We start from the raw sequence: 15,937 nt of genomic DNA on the forward strand, positions 1-15,937 counted from the left end.
ATTAGATAGTGAATAGGCAGAGGAGGTAAGGGTTATAACTAAAGAAATACTTGAGAAAGTCAAGAGGTGGGCTGAGAGCCAGAGTATAACTAGAGGAATTGGCCTCTGAGAGAAGGAGTGGCACTTCCTCCACTATAGCAGAAGAAGGAAGAGAGGATGATGGAAGGGTAATGTAGATAGAGAGGGGTGAAGATGAGGGACATCAAGTCTGGTGGCTTCTGTATTCTCACTGAAGTGTGAAGACTGTTTCTCAGCTTAGGGGGAGGGTGGAGGAAGGGGTAAGGGAGATTCAAAGAGAAGAGGAGGAGGTATGAAATGGATGATGGTGGTTCCTCTAGAGCAGTGGTTCTCAAGGAGTGGTTCCTGGACCAGTAGCATCAGCATCACCTGGGAACCTGGGAATTTTTCAGAAATGCAATTTCTAAGGTCCCATACCAGACCTACTGGATCAGAAACTTGGGAGGTGGAACCCAGCAATCTGTGTTTTAACAAGCCCTCTAGGTGATTCTGCTGCTGGCTAAAGTTGGAGAACCATTGTTCTACAGAAGAGTAGCAAGACAATATTTTGTAAATAAGACCTTGAATTTAATGTGAAACCAGTTTCTTTGTACTGTGTGGTTTTCTTGTGGTGTTTAACAGCTGGGGTTGAGGCATGGATAAGAGATGCCAGGATTCAGCCAGAACTGAGGGATTCTGAGCACACAGAGAGGGGGGCCTGATGGGGTTGCAGGCATTTCAGGGAACTGATTATGATGGTCAATCATGGAATCTGAAGCTGGACAAGGAGGACTGACAAGTCAAAGGGGGCTGATGGAAGTGAGAAATCTCCAGATCAATTGTTTGGACGTTTCACTGATAGGGGCGCAGCACCATTGCAAAGAGGGCTCTGTATAGCACAGCTAGGTCATGTCTAACCTCATTGGTCCACAGAGATAGTGCTTTAAAGATCTGACTAAAGGAGTTCTGTGTAAACATTCCATAAAACAGATATTTTGGCCTGCGTGCATGCATTAATGTATGCATTAAGAGGCTAGGAAGTTACGAGATAGTTGGATCTTATGCAAAGCACAAGCTTTTTTTAAAAAATTAACAATGACACAAGTAAAACGATATAGGAAAATGTTTACTTTCTTTAAATCAGCTTTTTAAATTATTCAGCTTCTGTGATAGATTATTTTTGTTCATCTTAAATTACTGCTACTACTAAGAATCATAATAATAAATAATATTTATTAGGTACTTACAGTACAGTAGGCACTGTAGCAGTTTCTTTATAGGCATGAGTCTTATTTCATCACGACTACAACCTCTGAGGTAGATAATATTATTGACCTTGTTGAAGCACGGAGGACCTAAGAAACTTACCTATGATTAATTTTAAACAATTTAAGTGAATAAATGTCCAAAAGTGCATAAAATTCTTATAAACAGAAACAGCCTATTTACCATTTCTCCGTAACTATAAGATAATAAGGTGTAGTGTTCACTTGATCAGTGGCCACCCCCAGGTGATGACACCCAGCTGAGCCTTGGGGAAACATACACGAAAAAGATTTGCTGGCAGAAAATAGGAGCTTGCCTGTCAGGTGCTCCCTGGTGCCTCCCTGGATCCCTCCCTGGGGTATAGCTGGGCCAGGCTGGGGGTAAGCATGGTTGAGTAGACCACTACCTGGGATGGTTGGTCTGGTAGACTAGTATGGTTAGTGTGTAGGCCTGACAAGGTGTCCAGGTTGTGCATTGGTCTCTCTGTTGTATTTGTACCCTTGTGTTTCTCCAGTATCTCTGCCTAACCCCAGTGATGTCTGGCTTCTCAGCAGGCTGTGTACCAGGGACAGCCATGGGCAGGAAGCAGAAGTGAATCCAAAACTGTTATCTTCAGAAGAGGCATATCTTCCAGCTTTTTCTTCTTCTTCTTTTTTAATAAATTAGTGTTTTACCCTCAAACTGCTAAGATCTTCAAAATATAAAACTTCTGCTTGAAAATGTATATAGTCATTTTAACTTGCTAGAGTATCAGCGTAAATCTTTGCTGTCTCCCTTTAATTGCTCTTAACAGAAAGCTGTTAAAAGATCATAAAATTGGGCTTCCCTGGTGGCGCAGTGGTTGGGAGTCCGCCTGCAGATGCAGGGGGCGCAGGTTCGTGCCCCGGTCCGGGAGGATCCCACGTGCCGTGGAGCGGCTGGGCCCGTGAGCCATGGCCGTTGGGCCTGCGCGTCCGGAGCCTGTGCTCCGCAACAGGAGATGCCACAGCGGTGAGAGGCCCGCGTACCGCAAAAAAAAAAAAAAAAAAAAAAAAAAAATCATAAAATTTGTGATTAAAAAGTTAAAGTAGAATTGTATTTTCTTCCACCCGCCAATGCCAAATTATTCCCTCTGGGTCACTTTACAGTGATTTGGACAATCCTTTGTAAAATAAGTTTAATGAAACACTTTCCATTTCCGTAGGGATACTGTCTGTGATTTGGTAGGATATTTTTCTGGATAATCAGCTTACATTTTTATTTAGTTAGTCTCATTACCTATGTGCTTGATTTCTTTACTGTTGGTAATGTGTGTTCTTGGCACCTGCTGTGTTAGGCAGACAAGTTTTTCATGTATTTGTCCTTTTCTTGCTTGTTATAGACACTGCAATGTATGTGTGAATCTAATGGCTTTTTGATTTTTCATAGACTATTCTTTATGTTGTGGACTTTTTTAAAGTAGTAAGTTAAAAATAAAAATATCAGGGTTAGTTCTTTCCTCCCTTCCTTCCCCCCTTCCCTCTCCCCTTCCTTCCCCCCTTCCCTCTCCCCTTCCTTCCCTCCTTTCTTCCTTCCTCCCTCCCTCCCTCCCTCCCTCTCTCCCTTCCTCCCTTACTCCCTTACTCCCTTCATTCCTTCTTAAAGTATTCTACCCAGTACTAAAATAGTGAATTAAAAGTAAATAGCAGAGTTGGGTTTTTCCTTTTCTTCTCTCTATTTGTTAAAATATTCTACCCAGTACTCTGCTCTTTGGGCCAAAAATTGGACTTTATGATCTGCGGAGGCAAGAAGTCTGTATCGGCAGGGGTTTGTGTTCTACCACAGGTAACAGTCCAAATAAAAGGACTTAACTAAAAGTGGAGTTTCGCTTTCTCAGGCATATTATTTCCTCAAGCGTTACCGGTGGTGGGTAATTGTGGGGTTTGTTTCCGTAGCTCAAGATCGTCAGGGATTGGATCTCTTTGATTCTTTTGGCCTTTCCCTTATGATCACAAGGTAACATATGAACTCAGAAACTACACTCATGTTCCAGGAGAGAGGGGAGGGGAAAGGGGTGAATAGATGAGGAAAAAGATGAGGGCCAGCGGAGCCTGACTGTTCACTTTTAGGGAACTTTTTGGGTCTTTCCCATCCGGTGACCTCCACTGACATCTTAGTGGCCAGGTCTGCAACACGTGGCAGGGGAATCTGGGAAATGTGGGAGGGGTGTTATTGTCATTGTTTTTTGTGATTCCCATTTGCTTTTTTTAGCTTGGCAATTTGCCAGAACCACCACCACCACCACCAAAACTTGGTGCTCCATTAATAAGGAAGAAGAGGAGCATGGATTTTGGGTAGGCAACCAACAGTCTGTGCTACAGCCTCCAGTGGCAGCAGGCAGGCAGAGAATTCAAGCTTAAGTGTAGAGTAGCTTTCCCTGCAGTCATTCTCTGCCTACTTCCTGGGAAACCTGGGAGCCTATCAGAGGAAGGCTGGTATAATCTGGAATCCCCCAGAAAAGGGTCCATGTTCACTGTTGAGTGTAAATCCCTAAATAGACATCGATAATTTAATTCCAAGTTATGGGAGGACTTATTTCAGCATCAGATTTGGGGGAAGGACCAGAGTAGGTGTGTTCTTCTTTCCATGGACTGAGAGCACAGGCTCCTGCTTGGACGTGATGCGGTGACTAGCAGCCAGGTGCATATAGACCCACTCTCTCTTCTTTCATGCTGTCGTATTCCATCTCCCTTGGTGTAGTCCTTTTGGGCTACTGTTAACCCACCTGTGTATTTTATGTGAACAATTTCATTAACTGCATTTTTTGTTGCAGCCAAGAGGTCAAGGACCTCTTCCCCACTTCCTTTATTATTTCCTATATAGACTTGTTTTTAACTTTAGACCTATGAACCATCTCCACAAGGGCCGCTTTTCATTTTTGGTACATTTCTCTGAGGACTTGCTACTGCATCTCAGAATAAGTCTCTGTCTCACTCTCTAGCTGCTTCCCACTAAGCGTTCCCACTGAGCACCATGCACTATGAACTTTCAAGTTCAGCCTCATTCAAGGTTCTTAAATTCATGTAAAACATTAGTTGCATAACTTTAGCATATAAACAGGAGACTCAATGCAGTGCTTATACCTGGACAAATATAAAATACTGTTGGTGGTCTTCATTCAAAATTTTAAAAAGATATTTGCCCGGTACACTATGTCTTAGCTAAAGTGCAGTGAGAATGTGTATACCTCAGAAGGCCTAATTGATCTAAACTACACCTCTTGAAGCTCAGCTGTGCTGGAGCTGTGTCAAAGTGCACAGTATGTGAAGAAAGAGAATGCTAAATAAATCAGAGGAATAAAGTAGATAGTTGGGAGCATGTTTAAGGAACTTGAGAGAGCAAATTGTTTTCAAGCACTTTAAACACTTTAAAAACATCAATTCCTCAACACGCATAGGCTATGCTAATTGTAAATCTTTCATTAAAAACCAATCTCCAGAGGCTCTCTCCAGGCAACATCTTACAAGCCTAGTTCTGATTTCTATTTCTTCTTTAAAGTAAAAAGATAGCACTTCCATAAGCATATTCTATAATTTGGATTTCAATCGGTGTCTTGCCATATTGTTTGAATAACTAAATCAGTTTTGGTTTGCTTTGTAATACATGATTTTATTCAAATGTATTAGTCCCCTGATTTTAGTTTTGACTTATAGGTAAGTAGCTAGTTTATTATTGCTTTTAGAATTTTTTTTTCTCTATTTGAAGATCAAGAAAATGCCTCATAACTCTGGTGTTATCTATAATGTGTAATTGAGCCACATTGTTCTTCAACATATAGTTAAGTAATTTAAATGGATCAAAAGTATGTAAAATATGGCTTTAAAGCATTTTACCCAGTCAAAGAAGAATTGAACAGGTCAGAAGTTGCCAAATAGGTTTTGAAATGTTGTGAGGCCAGATAATTTTGGTCTTTGCTTTTGCTTTATCCTCAATTTTTTTTTTTAATGTAGGATAGAAATTAATGGAATTTATTGTTCTTCTTCTTGGAGTCTTTATATACTTATAAGAATTAGTTGCGATGTTAAGCAAAAATTTAAATCCAAAGAAAATTAGAAATGTATTTTAAGGGAGCTAAATTTCAGTAGTTCCATTAAATTTATCTATGGGTTCCATTAAATTTATAAATACAGTAGAAAAATATATATTGGAAAAGATAAAGGATTCCAATAAAATTTACTAAGAAAAGAATTAAACTATGTAGCCCAGTGCTGTTGTGCATGCATAAACATCTGTAAATATTTATGGAATGAATGAATGACTCAGTGAATAGGTACATCTGTAGATTAGTAGTTTTAGAGCTAGGGAGACCTAGGTTCCAGTCCTGCCTGACCCCTTACCCTTTAAGAAACCTTGTACAGGTGATTTAGACTTTCTGAGCCCCAAATTCTTCATAGGTAGAATGTGAATAATGAAAGTATGTCATTGTTTTGTGAAAATTAAATAAGATAAAGAGCCCAGCACAGACCAGGTGTTAAATAAATATTGTTGTTATAAACTATATGAAAACTGCCTTATGTGGTAGGTTAAAATTGTTGAAAGTTAATATGACTCAGTCCAGTATTAATCATCACATCACATAAAATGATTCTTTTATTTCACACATAAAAAATGATAACTTAGCCCAACCTGAGGGTCTCAGGAACGTTTTCTAAGGGAGGTAACACTTGAGCTGAAACTTGAAGCAGAAGTAGGAGTTGGCCTGTTGAGAAGAGGTGGAAGGGCATTTCTAATAATAGAGCTATACCCTAGTAAAAGGATAACCAAGGCTAAGGTAGACTATTTCAGTAGTGTTGTTTCGATAGATTGGGCCTTACTGGCTCTTATAAACTCTTTATGCACTGTAGTCAGAGTAATAGTCTATTGACCTAGGACTATATATCCTTATCAAAAAATAGTTGAGCATAATACTTCAATATATGCATATTTAATAATGTTTTATACATGTACTGCTATAAATCCATTAAAAATTAGAAAAGATAGTTTTTTTATTTTTTGTTATTTTTTATTTTAAATCTTTTTCTTATATATTTTCAATCTTTTTTAACATTTGTTTTTCTGAATCACAATTAATTATCTTATTTAACTCTCCACATCTCTGTAACCCACTTTGGAGACCATTGGCCTATGAAAATCCATTGAATATGGACAAAAGTTTTCCTAACAAAGTTTCTCAACCATGTTTCATGAGAGTTTAGGGTTTATAGTTTCTGTATCTGCATGATCTCATGCCTCCAATCTAGAAAATTAATATATCATTTCACAAAGCTGACTACATCTCATTCAGGGCTGTACTTCCTCAGAGCAGAAGCAAAACCACTTGTGGGGGTGGGGAGGGGCATTCCCTGAACCTGGCCTAGCCTTTCCCACAGATAAAGGCCTGCAGAAGATGAGCTCATGAACCTAAACTACAAAACAGAAGAAAATGAACAGCTATGAGTGAGAGACACAAAAACAGGATTAAATCCCAAGAAGTTCAAGTAAAAGGACAATTGAATGGAAACCCAAAATTAAAATGTCTAAAATAATTGAAAGCATAAGAAAAGATCATGAGCCTAAGAAAAGCAGAACAGGCAGATTTGAAAAGGAACCAAATATGAAATGAAAATCTAATGGTTAAAATTAACTCAGTAGATTAAGAAGCTGTTTAGAGACAGCCAAAGAGAGGCTATAATGCAGTCACTGGATCCGAGGAACACCACTGCTGTTCCAGTTGTAGTCAAAATACAAGTCATCCTTCACATAACGCAGACGTCCTGCCCCACCTCTCCAGCTCAGGCTCTCCTACTTTATTGCTCAGCTTCATTGTTTCCTCAGGCACAGCCTCACTGGCCTTTCAGTTTTCCTAATGCCACGCTTCCACCTTCCACAAGTGTTTGAACACATTGTGTTTTGAACAGCGTGCTGTGCTTTGCATCTGAAATACCCCACTCCCTTTATCCTATTAGCTCATTCAACTCCCAGCCCAAGGGTCACTTTCCCAGGGAAGCTTTGTTAGTACTTCACAGGTTAATAGGGTGCTTTTTTTACTGTTGCTTAAAGAAGGGATTTACTTCCCTTTAAGGTACTTATATCAGTTTGTAATCTCACATTCATCACTGTGATTATTTGAAAACCATCCATCTCCCCCACTAGATTGTACGTCCTGGGAGGACAAGACCATGTTTGTTTGGTTCCCCATTGTGCCAGTGGTTGTACTTAGTACCTGGTAAACAAATGTCTTTTTTATGAATAGATATTCCAGAAACACAGAGGACATAAATTTTGGTATTAAAATACTTCAAAAGATGGTTGGTTTCCCAGTTGCTATTGTTCCATGGTTAGTTTTATCTTTTTAGCCATATTATCAGAAATTAGATTTCTTCTGTCAAATCTTTCTGAAGCCAAATGACTTTGTTTCTTTGCACAGATTCTTTACCATTTTAAATGGTCCCTTGTCAGCAGCCTTCAGCTTTTAGTGCAAGTCCTCAGATTTCTTGCAAGATAGTCTGTAAAGCCCTGTGAAATGATAGCAGATATCTATTTGAATCTATGAATGGTGCAGTTTTCACCAGACACCGAGGAGACGTGTCTTGAGAAGGGTGGCACACACAAAGAAGGATGCGTGGTACACTGGGTTCTTCCAGAGCACATCTGATTTTTATTTTTTAGGTGGTCATGAGCCTTCGTTAGATCCATTTACCAGCTGACTTTTTAAAAAAGTGTTCCTTTGGTAACCTTACTGTGGTTCATTTTGTGAAATTGTGAGCAAGTGCTGGGGAAGGGTAAGTGGAGAACTGAGGACAGCAAAGCCTCTGTGAGCTGGTAGGTTTTGTTCCCAGAGGACAGGGACACGGCAGCCCACTTACTGCCGTGAGGAGGTATTGATTTTTCTCCCTCCCTGTTCTTAGCTGCACCTCTGAAGCAGGTGTGGTGTGAAGCATCTTTCCTGGTGAAGAGAGGAAAAACTGTCATGAACTTTATCACCTCAACCGTCAGGCATTTCAAACCAAACAAGGTGGAATAGGAAAAGAGCTTTCAGGACTCTTGGAAACCTCCCGACTTAGTTCAATACCCTGGCTTTTGTGACTGAGCGGTTCCTTGCAGTTGTTAAAAAACCTTGATAGACAATGGGAAGAAATGTGGTGGGTTTTATTTTTTTAATGTTTTGAAAAGAGAATAAAAGGATCAAATCAGTGAAAACAGCGCAGCTTTGTGCAGTGATCTTGGAAGGTTAGCAAAGTGGTCTTGTCCAAGTTTTCAGCAAGATGTTCCGTTCCTGTTATAATTGGCTGCTGGGTAGGTTTGGACCTAACTAGAATGCCAGCGTTCGATTTCACCGTGTCCTCGGTGGAGATATGTCACCGTTTATGCTCGCCTTAGTGACAATTTTCTAAAATGGAAACTCATGGGAAATCATTACAGTGTTTATATGTCTCCCTTTCCGGACGGCGTTATCCTGTGATATTTTACCAGTGTTTTCCACTGCATGATGGCATCTAGCGAAGGTTAAGGCAGAACAGGTCCCTCTGTAATTTTGTGACTACATTTTACTTACTGAAGAAGAAAAGATAACTGACAATTAAGTATTTGGGATGTCACAGAAAGAACATGTGCAACTAATCAATGGTATCCTTTGGGAACATGATTTTATAAAGCTGATAATGTAGAAAAATCGGGATTTTGTGATTTCTGTTACATGATGATAATTGCACCTTTTCAATAAAAGAGACATTTCTCCTGGAGTAAACATTGAGCTGGAGGAGGATGCTGCTATCAATGCTATTGTTTCTCTGCTCCCTTTAGGCAATTTTTTGGTAAATATTTTCATAGAGAATTTTTTTTCCATTCTTTTTTTAGAGTCATATTTCTGGTCTATAATAAGGAAAGTTATTTATTCTTCTGTAACTGAGTAACATGGTTGTAAAGAATAATAATTATTTTTTTCTTCTTACAAGGTATACTCAATTGCCCATTTTAATATTTATCAGAGTTGGATATAGTCTTAGCAAAGTCTATTACATAATGTATCACACGCTTGTTACAGTTCTTTGATTTAGCCCCATTTCCTTTGTGCATCTTGATAACAACCTGATTTTCAGCCTGTGTACTTCCTAAGTGGTAAATTGGCTGGAAATGACTGTGGTTTTCTGTTAATTCTGTAGCATCTCCAGTCTGCATGTGTATGAAAGAGCAAGTAAAAGATGTTCAGAACCCAGATATTTAGAAGCTCTTATGATTCCTACTCTTCCCATGCATGTGCCACTTTTCCTAGTTTTATGGCACAGGCTTCAGCTAGAGATAGATTCCTTCTCTGCTGGTTTGGACAGTAGTTTCTTCTTGTTCCAGCAGCTTTGGAAACTGCCACCCTCCTTAACAGAATGGTTAGTTAACTTAAAGACCACATTATCTCCTTGGTCCTCCACCACCTCATTCCATGCTTGGTACCCACTGTTGAGTGACTTCTTCATATGGACACTATTTTAATCTTTTAGCCATTTTCACTGCTTGCCTCTAGCTCTTCCTGAGTTTATTCTCATTTCCCTTTACTTGGGGATTAAATAATATTGCTTTCAGTGGAGTGAGAGGACTGCTCAGCTCATTTTACACCTTTGTGGAAGCAGGACTTTCTTGCTGACCTACCACTTGTGACCAACAGCACTTGTGACCTACTCTCCAACTTACATCTGGAGATTAATTAATTCTGCCTCTTACAGTATTTGGCTCAGTACTTTAACCTGTAAGATTTAATGGGATTATTTCCAATTTTTTCTTCAACTTGTTATGCTCATTTTGAATTCTGACGTTTTACTGTGTAAATTAGCTACCCAGCCATGCATTCCAACTTGCATGCAGTGTCAGGACTCTACCATCAGAGTAATTAGTTAATCAGTTAGAAAGCACCAGGCCTGGGACCTATCACTGCCCAGTGGTTCAAAATGCCCATCTCATAACAGGTGTGGCATACTAGTGCTTCATCAGCTATACTCTGTAGAAATAGAGTTTAAATCTTACTTTCCCTCCTTTTTTGCTAACTTTGGGAACCTTCAACACCACAGCTTATTGAATTCTAGAGTTATATTTAGAAGACGTAGAAGCCATAAATATGAACTGCTTTCTAAATCCGGTACAGCAGTAGATTTTGGACTTTAAGAAAAAAATCCTTCACCAGACACGGCCAGACAAATATTTTCAACCACAGCCTAAAGCTGAAAGCACTCATGAATTCTAATAGCAAGGCAGCACACACTCCAGCGGGGTTCTAATTGACAAAGAGGTAGAAAACTGAAACAAGAAGGCTAGCGTGTCCTTTGGGGAGCTGGCATCCAGCATGGGCCCAGCAGTGCTTCAGGCTCCAGGCCAAATGAAAAGTGTGCCCAGCAGCGTTGCTGCCACATCGGAGCTACAAGCAGGCATCTTTGGCTGGGCTGTCAGGGGCCTATTGGACCCCCTACCACTGGCAGCACAATTATATATGTGTGTGTATTTTTCAGCAAGCAAGATTCTCAGCTTTCATCATTTTCAAAGGGATCCACGAATTGTAGAGGACTAAGAAGCTCTGTTTGTTAGATAGACAATAATCCAAACCTCCAAAACCAATAAAATAGATGGTTGAGAATTGATACAACAAAAAAATTCAAAGGAAACAGAATTAACATTTATCGAATGCTAATTGCATGCCAGAGACTCTTGGAGACATCACCTGATCCTCACAATGACCTTTAAGGTAGACAGAGGAGATACTCAAACCCAGGTCTTGCTCTAAAACTACATATTTCCACTACACCACTTGCCTCTGTAAAGAATGAAAATGACCATTCAATTTACCATTGAAGATAAATCAAAAATAAAGATAAGCAAGCTAAAACAACAGGGAAATATTATTTGATATTTAAAATGTTGTTTATGTATATATATATATATATATATATATATTTTTTTTTTAATCAAAAGCTTATCTAGTGAATAGGTCCGGTGATTTAGACCAGACCGGGGTCCCAAGCATGTGGGATGGCCCAGGGTGCAGCGTCAAGGAGTGGTTCTTCTTGAGCGGAAGCTTTTCAAGAAACTGAAGAGGATTTAAATGAAACAGTTGTGAGGCCCCACTTCACTGATGGGTCACTCATGGAACGTGGTCATGTGTTTCTGAACCAAAAGATTTGGTTGACCTAATACATTTTCTCTGTTGCATCTCTGTACTAACTAATGACAGTCATTTCACTTACACATATGTATTAAATTAGGTAAATTCTACTCTATTATACTCTGTCTCTGGGCTTAAGTATTAATTATTTTCTTACAAGCCTTCTTAGCACAGTTTAGGAGATATTCCCTCCGCATAACCGAAAGCTTGACTAACACCCTCCCCCCGCTAGTGCTGCTTTCTTACAACTGTAAATCCTGAAATCCACATTGGTCATTGTTTTATAGGAAATATTATTTGCGAATAACAATTTAACAAAAATGCTCACAAATTTTTGAAGTTTTCGATATTCTTTTTTTCTAGTATATCTGACCTAAAACAACATGATCATCTATTTGGAGTACTCTGGGGAGGTTGAGCAGGATTAATTCCTGTCCCGGTGTTGCAGTGTAAACAGCTTTTTGCCTGTCTTTTGTCATTAATGATCACGCTGTAGATGTAGTCAGTGCGTTGTAAGCCAATCTGTCAAGGCAAATAAACAATTCACCTTGTTAAAATTCCCTAAATCTTGCATTAATAAAACGAAAGTAACCCCCACCACCACCACCGAACACTCAAGAGATGTCTTCCTCCATGCTGCAGTGATGGATGACATGTCTAAAGAGCCTGGAAATTAAGTAGTTCAGGTCATTAAAAGTGTCCCACACTTGTTATTGATTTAATTTATTTTAAAAGATGGGGGTGGAGATAATGGTTACCCCCTCGGCTGTTTTTTTTAATCTGAAAGCTACCACTTGTTCACATAATTAAAACTATTGCCAGGGTGAACAGCTCTGTATTTGTTACAACATTAAGCTTTATTATTCAAATAGGTATTATCCTCTTGAATAGATATCTACAAGTACAAACTGATAATCACTGCAACTTGTATTATGGCAAAAACAATTCCTTCGAACTTCATATGTATCATGATTCCTAGAACCTTTGATTTTGGACACTGAAATAATGACCTTCTGGGCACCCCAAAAATATTCTCGGATAGATAAAAATTTAGATGAAAGCCAAATGGATTGAAGGAAAGAAACAGAAATAGTAATGGAAGAATGCCCCTGGATAGGGGAGGGGTTTTTTTTCTCTCCATTTTATGAATTTTTCATTTTTCTACTTTATAATCAAGAAAAAAGTAAACATTTTAGAAAGATGGAGGGATGGATGGGAAGGCATTTAGAGAGTGCAGATTCTGTGTCACTGTATTCTAAGGCAAGTTTAACTTATGTGTGTGTTTACTTGTTTATCACTAATTTTCTCCACCAGCCCACATTCTACTGACCTGTAGTATTCACTGCCATATCCCAGTGCCTAACATAATAGGTGCTCCGTAAATATTTGTTTAACGAATAAAGTATTACCCCAGATATCTTTATTTTCCTCTTTTTTATTTCTTAAACTTCAGTGGGTACAATGGCCATGTAAGGAATAGTAAGAGCCCCAGACAAGGCTGGATCTCCAGATTACCCCTCTCTAGGAACTGAACAGCAGGATGGTTGAGCACTAGTATAGTACAGAGGTCAGTGTGCTAGCACTGGTGATCTCTGTAGTAGCTTATTCCATTTATATGTCCTGAACTGAGTAACAGAATTCCAAAGCATGGTGAGAAATGGGCAGCTCCAGATGTAAATTATGGCTAAAAACAATACATTATATAGAATTATGTGTATACAAGAAACACACAATTTGACCTTTTTCACGTGTTGTGTATCTTTTGCATCACCTTGCATAGCTGTTCCTGATCAGCTGAGTGAATGACATTTCAGCATCAATTCTCATTGTTTTTTTTGTTTTTTTTAAACATTTTTATTGGAGTGTAATTGCTTTACAATGGTGTGTTAGTTTCTGCTTTATAACAAAGTGAATCAGTTATACGTACACATATATCCCCATATCTCTTCCCTCTTGCGTCTCCCTCCCTCCCACCCTCCCTATCCCACCCCTCTAGGTGGTCACAAAGCACCGGACTGATCTCCCTGTGCTATGCGGCTGCTTCCCACTAGCTATCTATTTTACATTTGGTAGTGTATATATGCCCATCAATTCTCATTGTTTTTTAAATAATATGTACTTACTGGGGGAAAAAAAGCCATGGTAAATTATAAAAATGACCCTTAAGAATAGTTACATTAATTTTAGAGATTACTGCACAACGTCTGATGCTTTTCCGGTGGTCTTTGTAAAAAAAAGGGCGGGGGGAGCAAATGTACAGTCATTGCTCTGGCAGACTCTCAAAACTAAATATATATGAAAATGCACTCTTACAGTTCTCTATTAGATTTCTCCTTGAAATTGCATAATTTGGATATCTGAGAACTGACATGGTTATGCCATTATGGCAGCCATTTAGCAGAGCTCCCTAAATGGAAGAACTCTATAGATTTTTTTTTTCAGCATATACACTGATTTACACTTAGTGGTGAAACTGTTACTGACCCTTTAAGTGGAGCTGTCCAAATAGCAATAAATGTCAGTTGATCCTATTGCTGAAACAGGTGTTAGCTGAAGGATCGTGACTAAATCTTCCAGTTAAAAAAGCCGTGTATAGTATTTCCTGAACAGTAGTGGTTTCTTGTAGATAGACACACACACACACACACACACACACACACAATTTCAGATCACTTTATCACTAAATAAGGAAAACTTGATGTAACTCTCTTAGCAGTATTATTGATGTTCCCAGGTTTTTTAAATACTCATTCTGGATTAGTACCTCCATGAAGGCAGGAACTGTGTCTCCCTGGCGCCTGGCTGTCTTGCCGCCCGTCAGCATCTGAAGTATATATAGTAGATGCTCTATAATGGCTGCTTGGGTGAAAGAATAGATAAAATGGAGCATTTGCTGACACTGAATAACGTGTGTGTTGGCCTCAAATCTTGGTGGGTGAAATGGGTAATTTTGATTTGGGGTAATAATGCTGGTAAGAACTTTGATGGATGGTTATGACTTTTCAAAATAGTTTATTTGATTGATCGCCTAGCAAACTTCACTTTCTAATTGTTTTCTGCTTTCACAGGCTGTCATTTTAGAAAACGAAGAACTTCCCAAACTGTTCCTTGATTTCCTAAATGTGCGACATCTGCCCTCTCTACCAAAGGCAGAGAGCTGTGGGTAAGAGTTGTTTACCTATTGGACATGTATCTTAAGTTACTTTTCAATCACTTATTGGCCTAACAGATAACACAGGTGGTGCGGAGGGCCAACCTGGCCACACCCATTCTTTTGGCTTGGGACAGCACTCGCTCGCCCCCTGCTTGTAGTCAAAGGAATTGCTCCTGAGTCTTGTGGCCAGGTGACCAACACTCATTAATTCAGATTTAAACTTGAAGAATTGACTTTTTAAATTATACTTTTATATGGAATGGTGTTACATGATGGGAATTATAAATCTAGATAGCTTATTTAGAGACTAATGTTTATTTGTGAATATTTGTGCAAAGTCTGTATCCCCTTGGCACGTTTATTCATATAATTTTTAAAGCTGTAAATGACCTTAGAAGTGATTTTATCCAACTCGCTCCATTTTAGAGTTAAGCAAACGGAGACACAGGAGTAAAGTGCCTTTCCTAAGGTCGCTTACCTTGGAGCTGGCAGAGCCCAGGCCTCTGGCGTAAGCTCTTTCCCCACTTTCCCCACTGTCCTGCTGCCTCTCCCTCAGGAACTTCTAAATGGGGGGGCTGCAGACCCTAACCCCTCTCTACCAAGAAACCAGACATCTGATATCAGCAGCAACTGGGAAAAGTTCTCCTAAAGCATTAACTCTGAAACAAGCCACTCGCCCAGCTCTGGGCACCTGTGTTGATCTGGCCTCCGAAGGCAGTCGGCAACATCTCTTACGTGTTAAATCTATTTACAAAGAACCACGTCATCACAAACTCTCTGCAGATCCAAGGTGGGGAGAGGGTTCTATCCATTTTCTTGCTGCCTCCAGACCTGCCTGAATGACTCACACTAACTACAAGATGTTCAAGCTAACCACACCCAAAGTTGTGTTAAAACCCAGCCATCCACTGGATGAGAGGCTGACACCCGTCACAGCTCCCTCACCAGCAGTGTTTACTCGGGGCCACTTTTCAGTCACCTCAGAACAAGAATCGTACACCGCACTCACCAAGTCATGTGTATGGTCAGTGCTTCCTGTTCCAGCTTGGTGCATTTGCTGGGAGGTTGGGCTTCATATGTAGTTGTGTATTTTTTAAGAAGAGATAGTGGGAATGAAATGAGTGAAATCTTCTCTCCATTATATAAGTCCAAAAGCAAAACGATAGGATTTCTGAGTCATCTCCAGGAAACTGAAATTCAAGAATATTGCAGCCTTGGGGTTCCTTAGAATGAGGCATCAGCCACGCTGTGACTCTGTGAAAATACCTAAGTCTCTTTTCAAAATGTCTCCCAATTCAGAGCTCTAAGAATACTGGCTATTTCTTCCTTTGTTGACATAAATACTGACCCAACTTTTATGGTCTTCTTTTCTTTTTTAAAAA

At 39.5% G+C, this 15,937-nt stretch overlaps 1 protein-coding gene across 3 annotated transcripts in view; it reads left to right on the plus strand.

The window, feature by feature from the left end:
- SNX24 (sorting nexin 24) overlaps positions 1-15,937 on the plus strand; it is a 162,832-nt gene that overhangs the window by 139,393 nt on the left and 7,502 nt on the right. For all 3 annotated transcript variants that reach the window (XM_060146217.1, XM_060146219.1, XM_060146218.1), the window contains one exon: positions 14,470-14,564. In XM_060146217.1, coding sequence (XP_060002200.1) covers positions 14,470-14,564 — 95 coding nt within the window. The remainder of the gene's footprint in view (positions 1-14,469; positions 14,565-15,937) is intronic.

This window comes from Lagenorhynchus albirostris, chromosome 3, assembly GCF_949774975.1.
Source record: "Lagenorhynchus albirostris chromosome 3, mLagAlb1.1, whole genome shotgun sequence".
NCBI classification, from domain to species: domain Eukaryota; kingdom Metazoa; phylum Chordata; class Mammalia; order Artiodactyla; family Delphinidae; genus Lagenorhynchus; species Lagenorhynchus albirostris.